This window comes from Micromys minutus (genome assembly GCF_963924665.1).
Source record: "Micromys minutus genome assembly, chromosome: 6".
Classification (NCBI taxonomy): Eukaryota; Metazoa; Chordata; class Mammalia; order Rodentia; family Muridae; genus Micromys; species Micromys minutus.
The window spans coordinates 27,826,011-27,842,839 of record NC_137975.1 but is presented as its reverse complement, the minus strand read 5'-3'; the positions used below and the strand labels follow the sequence as shown (position 1 = coordinate 27,842,839).

General features: G+C 42.8%; 1 protein-coding gene across 3 annotated transcripts in view; it reads left to right on the top strand.

The window, feature by feature from the left end:
- The window catches only part of NR5A2 (nuclear receptor subfamily 5 group A member 2), a gene marked incomplete at both ends in the record, with an annotated part of 109,148 nt that extends 92,542 nt beyond the window's left edge, over window positions 1–16,606 (top strand). For all 3 annotated transcript variants that reach the window (XM_080917785.1, XM_080917784.1, XM_080917783.1), the window contains one exon: window positions 16,359–16,606. In XM_080917785.1, the coding sequence (XP_080773911.1) occupies window positions 16,359–16,606 (248 nt within the window). The remainder of the gene's footprint in view (window positions 1–16,358) is intronic.
- Window positions 16,607–16,829: the final 223 nt, after the last annotated feature.

The window sequence follows — 16,829 nt, the reverse complement described above, 5'->3', positions numbered from 1 at the left end:
GGAGGAATTAGTCTGCAGCATCTCAGTTCTAGGAATTGAGAGAGGAAAATGGCCCCTTGACTGCTCACCAGCCCGTGGATTCCCACTCAGCCTGCCCCACCCGCCCTTAGGAAAAGAAAAAGCTTTGTCAGATGAAACATTGTCTTGCGTCCTTTTGCGCCATTGTGGACCGGCAGTCGGGTAGGAAGTATCGGGCTATAATAGGACGGTCTTTTCAGAGAAAGCCCCGGGTTTCAAGTTAGCAGGAACCATCTATCAATTCTTGGGATTATACCATGATTTACTGTCAGAGCACCATGTATTCTGCGATTTTCTGCCTCCCGTGAAACATTGTGCTTTCCTTTTCTATTGATGTATCAACTATAATAGTTACAAGCAGCTACAGAAAAATCAATAGCTAGCTTTCATTACTGTGTACATCAAGTCAAGAGCCCTGTGCTTCGAAAGCATACCTTGTTAGATACTCACCAGTGGAAGGAGGTTGAGCAGTACTATTTTTTTTTTCCTCCAGATTGAATGAGAAAGATCAACCTAGAGAGTTCTATAAGCATTCAGGTTTTATAAATAATGGCTTCACACACACACACACACACACACACACACACACACACACACACACACACACACGTACGTTGTCCAAATGGAAGCCTAAAATTCTATGAAGGGAATGAACAGAGGTGTAGCCCTTTTATCAAAGGAAAGCAAGCATTGCAAAGTGAGCACAAAGGTCAGCTGCTGCCGTGTGTTCTGTTTGGTAACTGTCTCAGGGCATCCAGGCAGCAGGAACAAGGACTAGGATAGTGACAGTTGCCTATTAACATGTTCAACACTGGGGACAGACTGGGCGGGCTTTGGAGAACTACAGAGCTGAGTTGCCCTGGTCCTAACCAAAAGTTTCCTTCTCTTTCAGAATGTGTGTTAGCAAAAGAAAAGGGTGTGGGGTTTAAATGCAACAAAAACGTTGTCTTTAGATCACATTTAACTCTCAGATAGAACATGTCATTCAAGGCAGCCAGAGAACAAAATGCACACATACAGGTCCTCTGGGGGCTGTCAAAGGGCCTGTCATTCTCCAGAAGAACTTCCGCCTTAATTCGGGTCACACTCACAGGAGACTGGCAGAGCAACCTGTAAGGAGTCCTGGTTCTGATCCCTTTGAAAGCATCAAACCCATAAATGTCAAAACATGCACAGTGGATGCTTCCAATCCTGTAGGTCTTCAGGGTTCACCCATCAGTTAGAGTTAACAGTCCATGTAAGTGGATTTCATCTGTCATGGTTACCATCCAAACCAGTGGATTTTCATCTTGAGAATATATATATATATATATATATATATATATATATATACACATACATACATACATACATACATACATACATACATACATACATACACACACACACTCTCTCTCTCTCTCTCTCTCTCTCTCTCTCTCTCTTAGTGAGAGGGCATATCTGTGCTTTAAAAATTAAGGTGATGGTGGCTCATGCCTTCAATCCCAGCACTTGGGAGGCAGAGACAGGCAAATCTCCAAGTTTGAGGCCAGCCTGATCTACAGAGCAAGTTCCAGGTCAGCCAGGGCTACAGAGAGAAGCCCTGTCTCAGAAAAAAACAAGACAACAAAAAAGAATCTTAAACTATAAAATACTTTTTGAAATATCTCAACAACATCTAAAGATATAAAACCTAATACGCAAACTTAGACCTTGAGGACTAAATCAATCTCCCCCAAAGGGCCATTTTGAAATATTGATGAATCTAAACAAATGGTTTGATTTCTCTGTTTGTTTTGTCTTCAGGGGGTGAGAGGAATCATGTCAGCAAAGAACTGCTCAGATAGCCCGTTTTCTTTCATAGTCTTCTCTGTTCCTGGGGAGTGCTCCCTCCCTCGCCCACCCCTGCCCCGTGAGTGAGTGTTTGTGTGTGTGTGTGTGTTTTAAACAACCAGAATTGCCAAGCAGCTTTTGCATCCCCTTTGACATTGTAACGGTGCCATAGCTCAGCACTATGCTCGTGCAAAGGTTTCTTGTGCTGGCCCTCGATGGTTATAACTGAGGATCCTGGGAAGCCAGCAGTGCGATTCCCACCCTTCTTTTGCACCCACTTCTGGGAAGAAGCTTTTCCTTACCTAAATTAGTTAAGCAGTGGTGACATCAGCAAGATTAAATTGTCTATTCCCAGTAATAGACCTGGAACCTTACGGACTTAGACAACTAGGCAAGCACTTGACCATTAACTTCTATGTTCTATAAGTGCACACTCACTCTTCTGTTTCTGTCTCTCTGTCTGTCTGTCTCTCTCTCCCCTCCCCTCCCCTCCCCTCCCCTCCCCTCCTCTCTCTGCTACTTTTTTTCCCTTTAGAATTACAGCAGCTTGCCACTCCAACTGGCCTACTATTAGTCTAGTAACTCAAACTTTTTTTTTTTACACAATATTTATGTTTGTGTGTCTCTGTGTGTGCATGTCATACAAGTTCCTGTAGAGGCCAAAAGAAGGTATCAGAGTCCCTGCAGTTGGAGTAGCAGGTAGCCTTGAGCCACTTGCTGAGGGTTCTGGGGGCCATAAATGCCATTTCTGAGCCATCTCTCCAACAACTCCCTCCCCCTACTTAATAAACCTGCACTTTACTTAAAATGTTCATTCTAACTGTGGTGGGAAAGGTGTGTGAGCACCACTCAGGTGCTTAATGAGTTTCTGTCTGCCCTGGATGGCACGGAGGCTCCCAGTGAAGCTGCAGCCTGGGGATCGAGGCTGAGCTGGGTTAAAGGGAGAGCTTCCCACCGCTGCCCAGGAGTGGTTGCTATGGCTTCACCCAGTTCCTTGCCAAGGTCAGAGGGTGCAGACTCCAGCAGGGACGGAGCAGGATGCCAGAGACTGCAGGGACTTTCCAGGATGGCCCTTCTGAGCTCTGTGGGGTCACACTGATGGGGAAATCCAGAGTGACAGCAGCTGCGCCACCAACCCACCTGGCTCCCTAACAGACATTCTTTCTTTCATTCATTCATTCATTCATACATACCTACATATATATACATACACACATACATTCATTCATACATTCAGACATACATTCATTCATATATATGTATAGATATGATTTATGTATGTTTATATGCATATATGTATATGCATTATGAAGTAGGTGTTTAGCAGGTTTTAAACACAGATCATTGAAAGACATCTTATGCAGAGTGTATTAAGAATTGAGCAATCATGAATGAGTGAATTAGGATGGAAGGAAGGAACAGTAGGTTTGTAGCTGACCAAACCTGCACCAAGCAAAGGCAGCTCTGCTTATGGTTTCTTTAATTACTCACATAAGATTTTAATTTTCTTCCCAATTAGGGAAAAACAGAACTAAGAGACTCAGGTCCACATTTCTTTGGTTACATCCACATAAATGTTATTCTGTGATCTAGTCAAGTTCTTAAATGAGTATCTTATCTAAGAAATGGCCTCAGGTCTTTTCCTGTCTCACAAATGTTCTTTTTACTTTTGAGCCTCAGTCTCCAAAAGCGACTTCCAGATCCTCAGTCTGAATCCCTTTCAGGTTCGTGTCTGGTGTGCTGACGCTACGCATGTGTTAGTCAGTGTGCTTGTGTGGAAGTGTCTGTTGCCAGCCCCACAGCTGGTGTTATTTCCTGTTCTGGACTTCCCACTCACTGGCAGCTGCCCTCGTCCTGGACACAGTTGGGTAAGGATCAGGTCTGTGCCACGCACCCCCCTCTGACTGTACCTAGCCCTGCAGGCAAATGCTTCAGGCAGCCTGATCAGTAACCTGTAGCTGTGTTCAGTTGACTGTGATGTAATCACTAACCCTAGTTCATCCCCACTCAACAAGGAGAAAGGTTCACTCCCAGGGAAAGGATACCACTGGTAAGCCCCCAACTGCCCACTACTTGAAGGCAGAAAAATCTCATCAGTAGGGACCTTCTAGATGCTTCAGCTAAGCATTCGAGAAGTTCTTGTTGGTCACCAGCACAGGCAGATGATTTAGAAGCAGTGGATATTTATGACACAATGTGTTGTCAGTGTGAGCCTTTCTGGCTCTTTCAGCAGTGTTAAAAGATACTTCATCTTGCCAGCTCCTTAATGTGCCCAAAACAGCTCACTACTGTCAGCAGCTCTAGCCCCAGGGAATCTGACACCCTCTTCTGGACTTCTCAGGTACCCCTGCCCTTGGAGGGGTATAGTTTGGGCTTGGAACGGGCTATAGGTCTAACTCTGGGACCAAGTGGTGGCAGGGCTTCGCCAATAGGATCCATGATTTATCGAGTCATCTCCGCTCACACCAAAAAGTGGTGATGCAAAGCCAGATAAAGATGGCGAACCGAGGAGCTTAGAATGTAGTGGGGCAGCGCTCTAGACCCAGCTTTGCCATTAACCAGTGTTAGAAGAGAACAATGCCATCTCAAGCATTAAATCAAGAGGTGTTAAATACTCATTGCCAGGTTAACATTAGCAAATGGATTGTAAGCACAATACTTTCTATCTCTTTAATGGTGGCCTTTGCACTCAGATTTGGCCTGGAATAGACCGTGTTATTGGTTACATGTGCATTATAGGTGGCAATTCCCCCATGAAGCTCATGGGAAGAATATTTGGGCTTAAGCACGAGATCCCATGAGACAGTCGTGGTTCCACAGTAGCAGCCTCAGCTGAGTGAGCATCTGGGGACCTTGAAGAGCTCAGTGATGACACTCTGGGGCTAGTGTCTGGGCTGCTAAAACTTTACCAGCTTTCCAGGGCTGTAAGGTTCCTAGGCAGGACCTGGGCGGGCTAATGGAGGCAGCTGTTCAATACAGTCGGCACCACGGGGAGAAGGGATAACTAATGTTGTGCTGCGAGACCGAAGCTTGTAGTCATGGGTGGTGCTTTGTTTTTAAAGATGAGAAAGCAGCTGTAAAGGCAGTCTTGTAAAAACATAATGAGATATAAAATTTATTATAATCACCATCACAGCAGAATCTAGTTACACCTCTAAAACTGTAGAAGAGGATGACTTCCCTGGCAGAAGGCAAGCCTCCGGGGGTTCTCAGCCTGATTTCCCCATTAGATCTCCGCCGTATGATTACACAAATACGAGACAGATTGGCGGTATAGATTTTCTGTCTTTCACAGAGAAATACAAATCCATGAGCAAATGAATGAATTATTAATTTAACTTGTGTCCGAAACCTAGATAAGTATTTGGACTTAACGATCTTATTAGGTGACCAGTTTTTTTTTTTTTTCTTTCCCCCTTTTAGCACCCCACCCCCAAAGACCCTATCTTAATTCTTAGAGCCAAATAATCCAGCTAAGTATTGGCTTTCTGGATAATGTGTTTTTCTTATTTTCAACCTCTGTCATACCAAGCAGAATTTTAATAAGCTAAGGGAAAAGATATAATAACAAGTAAAACGTGCATCTAAGTCTTAAAAGGCAGCTTTATTTTAGCTTCACAAACCACCAAAACCCTGGATGCAGAGGTCTGCATTCATAATGATAGTTCTCACAGGCCTTCCACTACCGAATCATATAGATTGCCGGGCATTACTCTTTAGAAGGAATGGAAATAGAGCATCCCAAGCAAACTCCACTAAAACTGAACTTTTCAACTTGGCAGCCAAAACCTAAATATACACTTAAATATTAAATGTATATTATAAATATTAAAGAACCATCGTCTCTGCAACCTCTCTCAAGCCAGCGCTTTCTGGGTACTGACTAATGGGTACTAGAGTTATGTAAATGTTGAGCAAGGCTTTGGTTCCTTGCACCCACAAACCTGTAATTTCAGTATCAAGGAATCACACACCCCCTTCTGGCCTCTGTGAGCACTGCACACACATGCACAGACAGGCACACAAGCAAAAACATTCATGCACATTTTAAAAACCGGGGAGTAGAGGATGAGGTCCAACATTAAATACCCTAGTCTCCTCCTGACGCAATCATTTATTGTGTTGTCTCTTTGTAAGAAACAATAAGGGCAGGGTTGTAGAAGTATAAAAAATTGTTATAAAATAGATGGCCAGACTTTGGCAGTAATTAAAAAACTTCCCAGGAAGCTAATATTGAATAAATACCTAGGCAGAAGCAGACATATTGAATCTCTAAATTCCCTGATGTTTCCAATTCTGCTCATTAAAGCTCAATTCATATCTCCCAAGTAGGATCTTCAGAACCCAGAATGTTCCCAACAAAAACAAAACTGAAACCTATTTAAAATAGCAGGGTTCAGATTGGTCAACTGTAACTGGTGACCCTCACCAAGTTCAACAGAGAACATGCAGCTGTTTGAAGACAATAATTCTGTTCTTACATGGGTTTTTGTGTTGTGTATTAGGGTCTTTTTATGGGGACAGGATCTCACTGTGAGACTCTAGAGGCTGTATTATAAATCACTGTGGAGACCAGGCTGGCTTTGAACTTGCTTCCCAAATGCTAGGGTGTAAGGCATGCACCATCACTCCTTGCTTTGGTTTATCTTGGCTTTTTTTTTTTTTTTTTTTTTTTTTTTTTTTTTTTTTTTTTTTTGAGTGATAAGTATTCTTTTAATAGCAAGTACACCATACTAGGTTTCCTATTTCTGCTGATGTGAAAAGGGTGTAGGAAGTATGGCTCTCCTGCACTTGGAGACAACCACAGTCTCTGTGGTACCTCAGAAGACAGCCCATTGTAAAGATGTTGACACAGAAGTACATCACCCAGGGGTCTGTTGCTTGGCATGACCCAGAGGACCGTGGAGGCTGCGTCTGTCTTTCTGGTACCTCACTGTCCTGGACAGGATGTTTCTTATTGACACAATCAATACCTGGCAGTGAGGCCCAGCTCACAAGTTGCACAAAATTATCACCTGGTTTGCATAATGTGGAATGCATTCTTTCGTCACTGTCCTCTTTAAAAAAGACTCTTTGGACTCATGGGGACCTCTTTGTCCTGTGGCTTCTTCCTCCTTTCCCGTCATCTTTGCACATATCCTGCCTGACATGGTCTCCCTTCCCTGTGGGAGCAACCGCTGCAGATGAGGCTTTGAGCAGCCTCGTGTGGGAGGCAGAGACAGCCAGTGGCTCCTGGCAATCCATACAGTAGGGCATCCTGTAGACAGACTTGTGTTTCAAAGGAAGGGATTTCTGTCAAACGCTGAATTATGAAGGAGTATTGATTGTGTGGGTAGAAGAATCTAGAAGACTCTATCTTTTGTCTTCCAGACTTGATATAATATAGACAAATGTTAAAAATCAACCGCTTATTCTCAATGCGGCCCCTTGCCTGCTCGGTACATGCTATACTCTTAAGTGTTACCTTTCTTCCTTTCTAGACACACTCTCTGAAAGTTGATATCACTTGCAAAGCACTACCTGCCAAAGCCAGCGAGTTGAACGGAATGGGACTGATAGCCACCCGTAGCCAAAATAATATTTTAATTGGCTGAGCTAATATTTGATCCAAGTTCATAAAAGTTTGAGGTCGGATAATGAAATGCAAATACGGTCTTCATCCTAAAGACGATAAGAATGCCTTTAAGCTAATATTTTTTAACAAGAACTGTTCAGCAGCACTCTCTTGTAAATTTTATCACACCTGAGGCAGTTTTCCTCCTTCGATTAGCTGAGAAGCTGAATTTATCCCGAGGCAAACCAGACATCTAGTACAGGCTAAACTCCACAACTGGAGCTTAAATTTGGCTTAATATATCCCCACTTGGATCTGCCTGTTTAATTCTCTTTCATATGATAGCGTTGGTTTATTCATAGTCCTGACTTGCCACCTGAACAAACTGAACCTCATATCTTATTCTAGGAAAACAAGAAAACTTTGCGAAAAGCCACCGAAGTTCCTGAGTGGTAATCAGAGCAAACATGTAGCTCAGAACTGTCTCAGGATGTAACTATAAGAATGAATGTGTGGCGGGGCTGTGAATGTGGCTGTCTCCTCCACTGTAGGGACAGATGTTTCCCATGAAAGGACACAGGGATTGTGACTTCCAAGACCAGACAGGGCAGCTGCCAGTCTGATGCTCGTATGTCACATGCGCTCACACATTTCATCAAACATTAAGTCTGTTTCACAGAAATTTCCTTGACAATTATGAATTTAAGGGTGCCAAAAAAATAAGAATTAAATGCCTCATTTAAATTCTGTATCTTGGTCAGTTCCCCTCCAGGGACCTCATCCTGTCTTACTGTCCATGAATGTACAGGTCGTTGTCTCTGACACCTGACCTGAACAAGCCAGTACTCTGTAGTGTGTGTTTGCTGGCCTTACGGTTATCACAGCAGCAGCTTCAGCTTTCCTCTGTGGTTTTGGTCCCTGAGATTTATGGAAGTCAAATCACAAATCATTATAAACAATGTTTCTAGATTTATAACTAGGCTCTTGAGGATTGTGAATTCCAGATCGGCCTGGACTATACTGATAGGACCCTATCTCGAAATGATCAGTGTCACCCAATATGGTGTCCCTAACACGGCACATAGACCCTAAATAGTTATTCTGGATGCTCACATTTACTTCACACTTTCAAACAAATGGGCTTTTCCTCTTTTTATATAATCAGATCGTACTTTTTCTTTTCCTCTTTTTTATTGGATATTTTCTTTACTTATATTTTAAATGTTATCCTCTTTCCTGGTTTCTCCTAGGTTGTACTTTTTCTAGAGATAAACTATAGGAGCTGTGTTCTACTATACCTAAAATTATTTTTGAGCTTGACAAAGTTTTAAAACTTAGTAGTTGGTGCTCAGTAAATTCCCATCGCAGTATTTTGAGCCTAATAGAAGTTATTAAGTTCAGTAATATAGGCCCTGGGTGTAGGAGGGCGTGTGTACCTACATGGTGTGTGAAATGAGAAATTCGAGACAGGCTGAAGGCCGAGCGAACGTGTCTAGTAGCCAAGATGAGATGAGAACGAGCCAAGGACCAGTGAATTAAAAGCAGGATGGAGCTTTAAAGAGAAAGATGTTATTAGAAGTATTTAGATCTCCCAACACAAGCAAGGGGATAGGCCAGTGTGTAAGTGATAAATATGCAGACATACTGTTTAATTCGACAAAAGCTCTGCATGATGCTATCCTGGAACTAACGGACAAATGACCATGGAATGCCCAACAGGCAAATGGAATGTCACCGAGTCAGAGACAGCATTGTCAGCTCAGAGCCTGGGGATCAAGACCAGTTATCCGATTGAAAGTGAAGGAAAGAAGATCTGTTATTTGGTCCCAGTACAGGCCCAGGCCCATCTGAAAACAGCTGGGAAGAGGTAATGCCAGACCGATACCTTTAATCGGTAGCCCAAGGGCAGCAGCACGCCATTGGAGAATTTCGAGCACACAATCAGATTCCAATTTAAAGCTATTCTTCCGACTGTCCTGAAGAAAATGGACTGGAGGCAGGCAGCATTGGAAGAATTGAGAACAGTTAAAGAGGCTGCCAGAGCAATAAAGGCACCACATGTGCTAACAGAGAGGAAAGGATTGGAGACATCATTAGGAAGCAGATCCAACAGGACCTGGTGGTGTATAGACGGGCAGACAGGGCCAGTGAATTCTTTTCCATCTCAGACTTGTAGCTAAGCCAGACATATCTGTAATTGGGTGGGTTGTGGTCCAGGACAGGCAGGCGAAGTACAGGTTTAGAACACGGGAGACTGGGTTGAGTTGTAAACACTGAACTTAGGACGCACGTACACCACCACCACCCTCTTGACCCCAGCATCTAGGTAGAGAGGGCATAACTGCTAAAGCCAAGTTTCTTTGGCAGCCTCCAACATGGGCATTGGCAGAGCTGGTGATCACTCTGAACATAGAGCAAAGACAGAAGGATTTGAGAAACGGCATACGTATCTGATGTCATAGAGCACCTGGCAAGACTCCTGATTGACTCTTTTTCTCCAGGCAGCTTAAGACATAATGGAATAGGGGACAATTCCATGTAAAACAAAACCTACTACAAATTCAAGATGGAAGAACAGCCGCCCAAAAGCCTTCCCCTAGTGATGTAGTTCCTCTAACCTTCCCAAACAGTGCCATCAACTGGGGGCCAGGTGTTCATATATGTGAGCCTATAAGGGACATCTCTCACCAAAAGCAACAGGCCCTTTACCCATCGAGCCATCCTGGTGTATTTTTTCTACAAGGTGGTCAGAAAGTAAGTATGGATACAAGAGACCTTCTCCATGCATCATTGTCCCCTGAGCCCTGTGTTCTAGCATGTCATATACAACACAAAGTAACATATGTGCTTGTATCCAGTGGGCCTCAGACCTAAAAGAATGGGAAGGACAGATGAAAGTTGCCACCTGCAACTTTAAGATTTGTCCATGTTTCCTTTGAAAGAGGTGCTTTGTGTGTATTACATACACACAAGTAAAGGGACATTGGATCCCAAGATAGACAATTGTGAGCCACCATGTGGCTGCTGGGAATTGAACTTAGGACCTCTAGAAGAGCAGTCAGTGCTCTTAACCACTGAGCCATTTCTAGCCTCTTGACATCTTCTTGATTGAAAATTGAGACTGCAAGTAATCTGCTTACTTTAATTTTGGAAAGTGAAATGTATCATTTGTCCAGAAGTCAATCATAGGGAAAGGGCCGCGTTAATGGAGGCTGAGCAAGACCACACCCACTTCACGTGTTACTGGATACGCAGTCTTCCATGAGGCATCTGAACAATTACAAGGAAAGCAACACTTACTTACAAAGGACTGTTTGACTCTTAAAGGACCTTTTAAAACATGGAAGCTGTTCGTGTTTTGTACACGGAAAAGCTGGTTCAGAGGAGTTAAGTAACTTGTCACTGGGGCTGGTCTGGAAGACTATATCAGAGCACTGTTGATTGGTTTTGATGAACTCAAATTGGACCGTGTGATCAAATGGTCTGAAAACTTCCCATGTCATTGAGAAGACCCCCAACACTCCCCCCCCCACCTTTTTCCTGAAGACTGAAAGTAAAACAACAGCCTAAGTGGAAATGGGTGAGTGGCTTCCTTCTGTCCTGTTCTGAGGTTTTGTCTGTGGGCCTCTCTGTGCCCAACATTTCTTCCCTCTATTGCTTAATTCTCTACTCACCTTTCAAAACAAGTGGGCTGGAGAGAGGGCTCAGCAGCTGAGAGCACTGACTGCTCTTCCAGAGAACCTGGGTTTGAGTTCCAGCACTCAAAACATTCTTCAGGCCCCACCTCCACCAGAAAACCTTGATGTCCATCCAGTGTGCTTGTAAACTCCTCTGTCATTTCACATGAGCTGCTTAAGACACGAACTAGTGTTCCTCTATCTCCAGTTTCTGGCTCATGCTCTTCTGAGTGAGTTACATTTATGTATCATGTGTGGGGAAAGGGAAGTGTCTTATGGTTACCATTGTTGTGAACAGACACCATGGCCAAGGCAAGTCTTATTTACAGGTTCAGAGGTTCAGTCCATTGTCATTTAGGCAGGAACATGACAGCACCCTGGGGGACAAGGTACTAGAGGAGCTGAGAGTTCTACATCTTGATCCAGTCACAGGGAGGAGAGTACTGAATCTCCTCACACTGGACGGAGCTTGGGAGCCTGAGAGCCCACCCCCACAGTGATGCACTTCCTCTAACAAGGGCCCCCACACACATCTTATAATAGTGCCACTTCCCACGGGCAAAGCATGTTTGAGCCACCACAGGAAGAATTGCTGGACTGTCTTCTAGACAAAGGCCCACAGTTGTAAGAGCCGATGTTTCTCCAAATGTAGAGTTCAAGCAGTTTGTGTATCCATCATTCCCAAGCTTCTCATTGCTGGACCCTTTACTACCACTATGAATCATATTGTAAATAATCTGTTTTCTGATGGCCTTAAGTGTCCCCGGTGAAAAAGTTGTTCAATCCCTAAGGGGTCAAAAACCACTGGTGTATATTTTTTTGAGGGCAGCCCCTCCAAAGGGTTATGTTTCTTCTTATTGACTTACTAAAGACATTGAATTGTTTGTTCTAGTTGGTAAAAGTAACTCTTGGCTTAAAATATCATGTAGAGCGGTTATAGGGATGAATTTGAAATCTTGAATTTCAGGGTTCATTGGAAACTGAACATAGTTTGATTTTAGGCACCTGCCCCAAAGACTTCCCCTCCTCTCCTCTCCCTATCCCTCCTCTCCCCAACCCTACTTTTCATCAGTGAATTTTGTTCATAGAAGTTTTCTGACCAACCTCCAAAACTTCTTACAGAATTATTTATACAAATTATTCAAATGTATTCCCTTAAAATACTCTTAAAACTTTCTTACAGAAAGTTCTCTTCCCTCCCATAAAAAGAAAATGCCCTTCTTCAGACAAAACCCATGACAGTACCTATGTGTTCTTGCCTGTCCCCCCTCTCAAAGCTTCAAGAAATAAAACCACCCCTCTTTCCTCAGCTTACTGGAAAAGATTGCATGTATCTTAGGAAAAGACACCTAGTCCTGGTCCTCGCCACGCCCCTGGTTCAGTGAGAGATCCATCTTTGAACAGCAAGGTCGCTGGTCCTCCTGTGACAGTGACCTGGGAGGTCAGGGGTTCATCTTCAGAGAGAGCCGAATCCTGCCAGAATCCTGCCAGTGACAGAAGTCGGTGCAGTAATGTATTCAAGAAAGCCTAAGGGTTTCCTTCTCAATGAGGCTGAGGAAGAAAAAAAAAAGCAGAGCACCCCACTGTGAGCTTATCATAATGCGCTTCATAGAGAAAGTTGGTAATTAGTCCCCGAGTGATTCAAGTATTACAGAGGAGAGTTGGTACTTGGAGGGAAGTGTAAAATGCTCTTGCAATCATCAAATTTTAAAGGCTGTAAGGAAGGTTTGGGGCTGCCTCCGCCTGTTTACATACAGCCTCTAATGCAGAGTTCGTAATAACAACTAGTGTTCTTTGCTTCAGTTGTAAGAGGATGAAGGTTATGTAAATTCCAAAGGAGGCCAGAGTGCCGAATGCAAGATGCTTGAGATCAGGTGAAAACCGCGGGGGGGGGACACACACACACACACACACACACACACACACACACACACACACACACACACACACACGGACAGGGGGGTTCTGGCTGGTGTCAGTCTTTTCCTCCAGCTGTGGTTTGCTGTGCAATCCAGATGTTACACAACAGCGTTTACCGGGAACCAAACTGCAACTCTACGTGCTTGTCTATTTAAATTGATTGTGTTTTTAAATGTTCATGAGGAGACATGAAGTTGTATAAAAACTAACTCAGGAGTTGATGTCAGAATATACTCAAGCTTTTGAACCCTTCCTAAAGAGGAAAGACATGCTAAGCCACATCACAGAATATCCTGCTTTCCTGGAGAGGTGTTTTCACCTATATTTTTACCTTACCTTTCTGTTCTTTTAGGTCCTTGTTGTCTTGTCTCTGGACCATTTAGGTTGTTTGGAAAAAACAAAAACAAGGTTTATCTTTCTGGCCCAGAGATTCAAGAAACATAGGAACTGGGGAAGCCATTGCAATTCCCAGGCGGCCAGGGAAGGAGAGCCCTCATTGGTAAAACAGAAAAGGCTATTTGGACCACAAAACCAAACCACAGTGCAATTTAACAAGTGAACACTATACAGTTTAAAAAAAAAAATTACTGGCTGTGTGCATGGGTGTGTGTAAAATTTTCGGAAAAAAAAAAGTTTCTAATTGAATAAGCATCCTGGTTCATGGGATTATTTTTCAAAAAGGAGGGCATCTCATGATTACAGTCTTGTCTTGTGAAAATACACCAACAGTGTAGAGGATCAGTGATTAGTGTATTTTCCGAGGATACCTTGACTAATGTGTGGTCCTCTCCCTAGGAGCTTGAAGTCTCTGTAGGAAAATGGATCTGTGGGGAAATGGACAGTTTAATGAATGGAGGGAGGAGGCTCCAAGCAAGCAAGAGGGCAGTGACCCAGCAACTGCTTGCCAGCAAAGGCAAGCCAGTTAATCAACTGGGCTTTCTTTTCTCTTCCTCCTGCAAGCTTCCCATATACCCCAGGCCTGAATGGAGCTCACAGTCCTGTTTCTTGTGTAGCCAGAGTACACATGGGCCACCATACCTGGCATTCCTTAGTTTGTTTGTCTTTTCCCCCAATCTTACAGTATCTTTACCACCAGCACCGATTCCAAAGTCTTTGGGACAATTAACAGTATACATTTTATTATACTTTTAATGCTAAATTCATTGAAACAGCTCAGGGAGATAATCTAGTCATGTGAATTCTACCCTGATGATTGAAGGGTGAAGAATGTATATTTGACCAAACGAATGTGGAACTTTCCTCTTGTGTGGAATGTTTTGAGCTTTTCAAGGAATACTAATTTGGACCAGTGCTTTCAGAAGTTAGCTACAAATGATAATCTGCTCGGTTTAGGATAGTAGAAAACAAATAATCTGTTTTAGAATTGATTTTTTTTTTCCCTCAAACTACTCATTCATATTTCATACTGCTCAAGTCCCTACATCCTCCCTAATAGTCTGTCAGCTTTTCTTCCTCATGCACATCTGTCGCTGTCATGTGACTTTATCCCATTTCATATGTATATGGGGGAGTTGTTTTGTCTTGTTTTTGAGACAGGGTTTCTCTACGTAGCTCTAGATGTCTGGGACTCTGTAGACCAGGTTGGCTTCAAACTCCCTTTGCATTCAGAGTGCTGGGATTAAAGGCATGAACCACCACACCAAGCTTTGCTTCATAGATTTTGTAGTTATCTTTAAATTACTATAATAAAAACTTCCTACTGAGGGCAAAACATTTTGAAAGCATTTCTGATCATTTACATTTGGTAATTTTGAGCCAAGCAGAACACTAGATCATAGACATTGGTAAATGTTACATAAGTCATTTAAACCCACTTAAAATATTTTACATAAAATGGAAGGATTTGGTAAGCTGCAAACTGCCATGTGTATAATGTATCAGGTGCCAAAAGGGGTATAATGCTTCTACATAGCATGTGACCATCTGTCCCACACCCTACCTCCCTCCCCATCTCTCTCACTTTGAACTAAGACTTTCAGTTGATGTATCCACTTCTTACCGATTCCTTGTTCCTTTGTATCTGGACTAGAGACTTGGGTACTAGAGAGAAGCTGCTTAGTATAAATGTAAACATTTAAATCCCCCTGAAAATATCTCAGCAGCACATGTAAGGCAACCTTATTGTAGACTCATCAAGAGACAGGCAAGAGGAACACAGGCGGGTATGGCATAGGCTATTGTAACAGTGCCTAAACTACTGGATACACGTTACTAAGGCAACAGTTACCTTTCATCTAGGACATTTCACTAATCTTACAGTATTTGGTTTACTGCAGAATCTTGTTTATTTTTATCAGAAAATAGAAGGATGGAGGTGGTTTTATTTGTTTATTCTCTGTGCAGGAATATCTATAAACACATCTGTGGTATCTTTTCCAGCAGCTTCTAGACACAGTTGGAATAAAAGTTATCTAATGAACATAAATAAACTCCAGGAATAAAATTCCATCTTTCCTTTGCCCATCATCTGTGTGTATTTGTCCGAGCATCTGACTTTTGTGACACTGTCTTTCTTATCCAATATGTAGAAGGACCTCAAGGGCAGAAGTCTTAAAATTGGATGCTCACTGAGAGTTGGGCAGGATGAATTGCCCGTGTCCAGCTTCTTCATACCCGTGACCCAGGACCAGGAGAAAAAGAGTCAGACTTATGAAACCACACTGAGGTTAAAGGGCACCAAGCATCCTGGCTTGCATTCTGCCTAAAGGATGGCTTTCCATTTGATAAAGATCATTAGTCACTGAGATATATATTTGAGAGAGTTTCTAGCATCGAAATCTTCAGTTGGCAGTCACTGGGGTGTACCAGATGGTTCATTAGCATAGGCTAGACAAGTCAAAGGCTTTCAGAATCATTTAGAAAATGTCAAACAGAAACAAGAACCCTGTCACTTTTTATTAGAATTAACTACATCACACCCTGGACACAGATTTCACCTTGGGTCAGAAAAATTAATACAGAATTATATGAATTGTGTAATACACTGGTTAAAGATAGGTCTTTCTCTAGGGACTCATTTGCTAGCAATATATTATGATCCCTCTACTTTAAGAATCCTTAAGCCTTTCCTTTTGTAAGATAGAAGAGTTGACCTTGCTCAACATCCATTGGTGTCTAATTGATTGGAGGTATATGCAGAATTTCAACAAGACAGTCAGACTTGCCATCCTTTTCCCTGGAAGCTTGGTGAATGGGGCCTACTGAATATTCAACAGCACATAAAGTATGCTCTACATCAAGAGGAAAAGACAGCCATCTATGCACTGAACACTGCTTTAGTAAGTAGATAGAAATATAAAAAGAAAAATACACCAACATGAAATCTTGTCTTTTTTTTTTTTTTTTTTTTAATGCAGATGTCAAGAATCTTGAGAACTTACAGCTGGTGGAAGGCGTCCAGGAGCAGGTGAACGCCGCCCTGCTGGACTACACAGTTTGCAACTACCCACAACAGACTGAGAAATTTGGACAGCTACTTCTTCGACTCCCAGAAATCCGGTCAATCAGCAAGCAAGCAGAAGACTACCTGTACTACAAGCACGTGAATGGGGATGTGCCCTATAACAACCTCCTCATTGAAATGCTGCATGCCAAAAGAGCCTAAGCTCTCACCCCTAGACGTTTGCTCTAGAAACAGAGACTGGAGGGAGAAGAGGAGGAGGAAGAACACAGAAACACAATGCTCAGAACTGTTCCAAGCAACGCTAATTACAAACTTGGTTTAAAGACACTGAATTTTAAAAAAGCATAATAATTAAATACTTAATAGCAAGTAAATGATATATCAGGGTATTTGTACTGCAAACTGTGAATCAAAGGCTGCATAT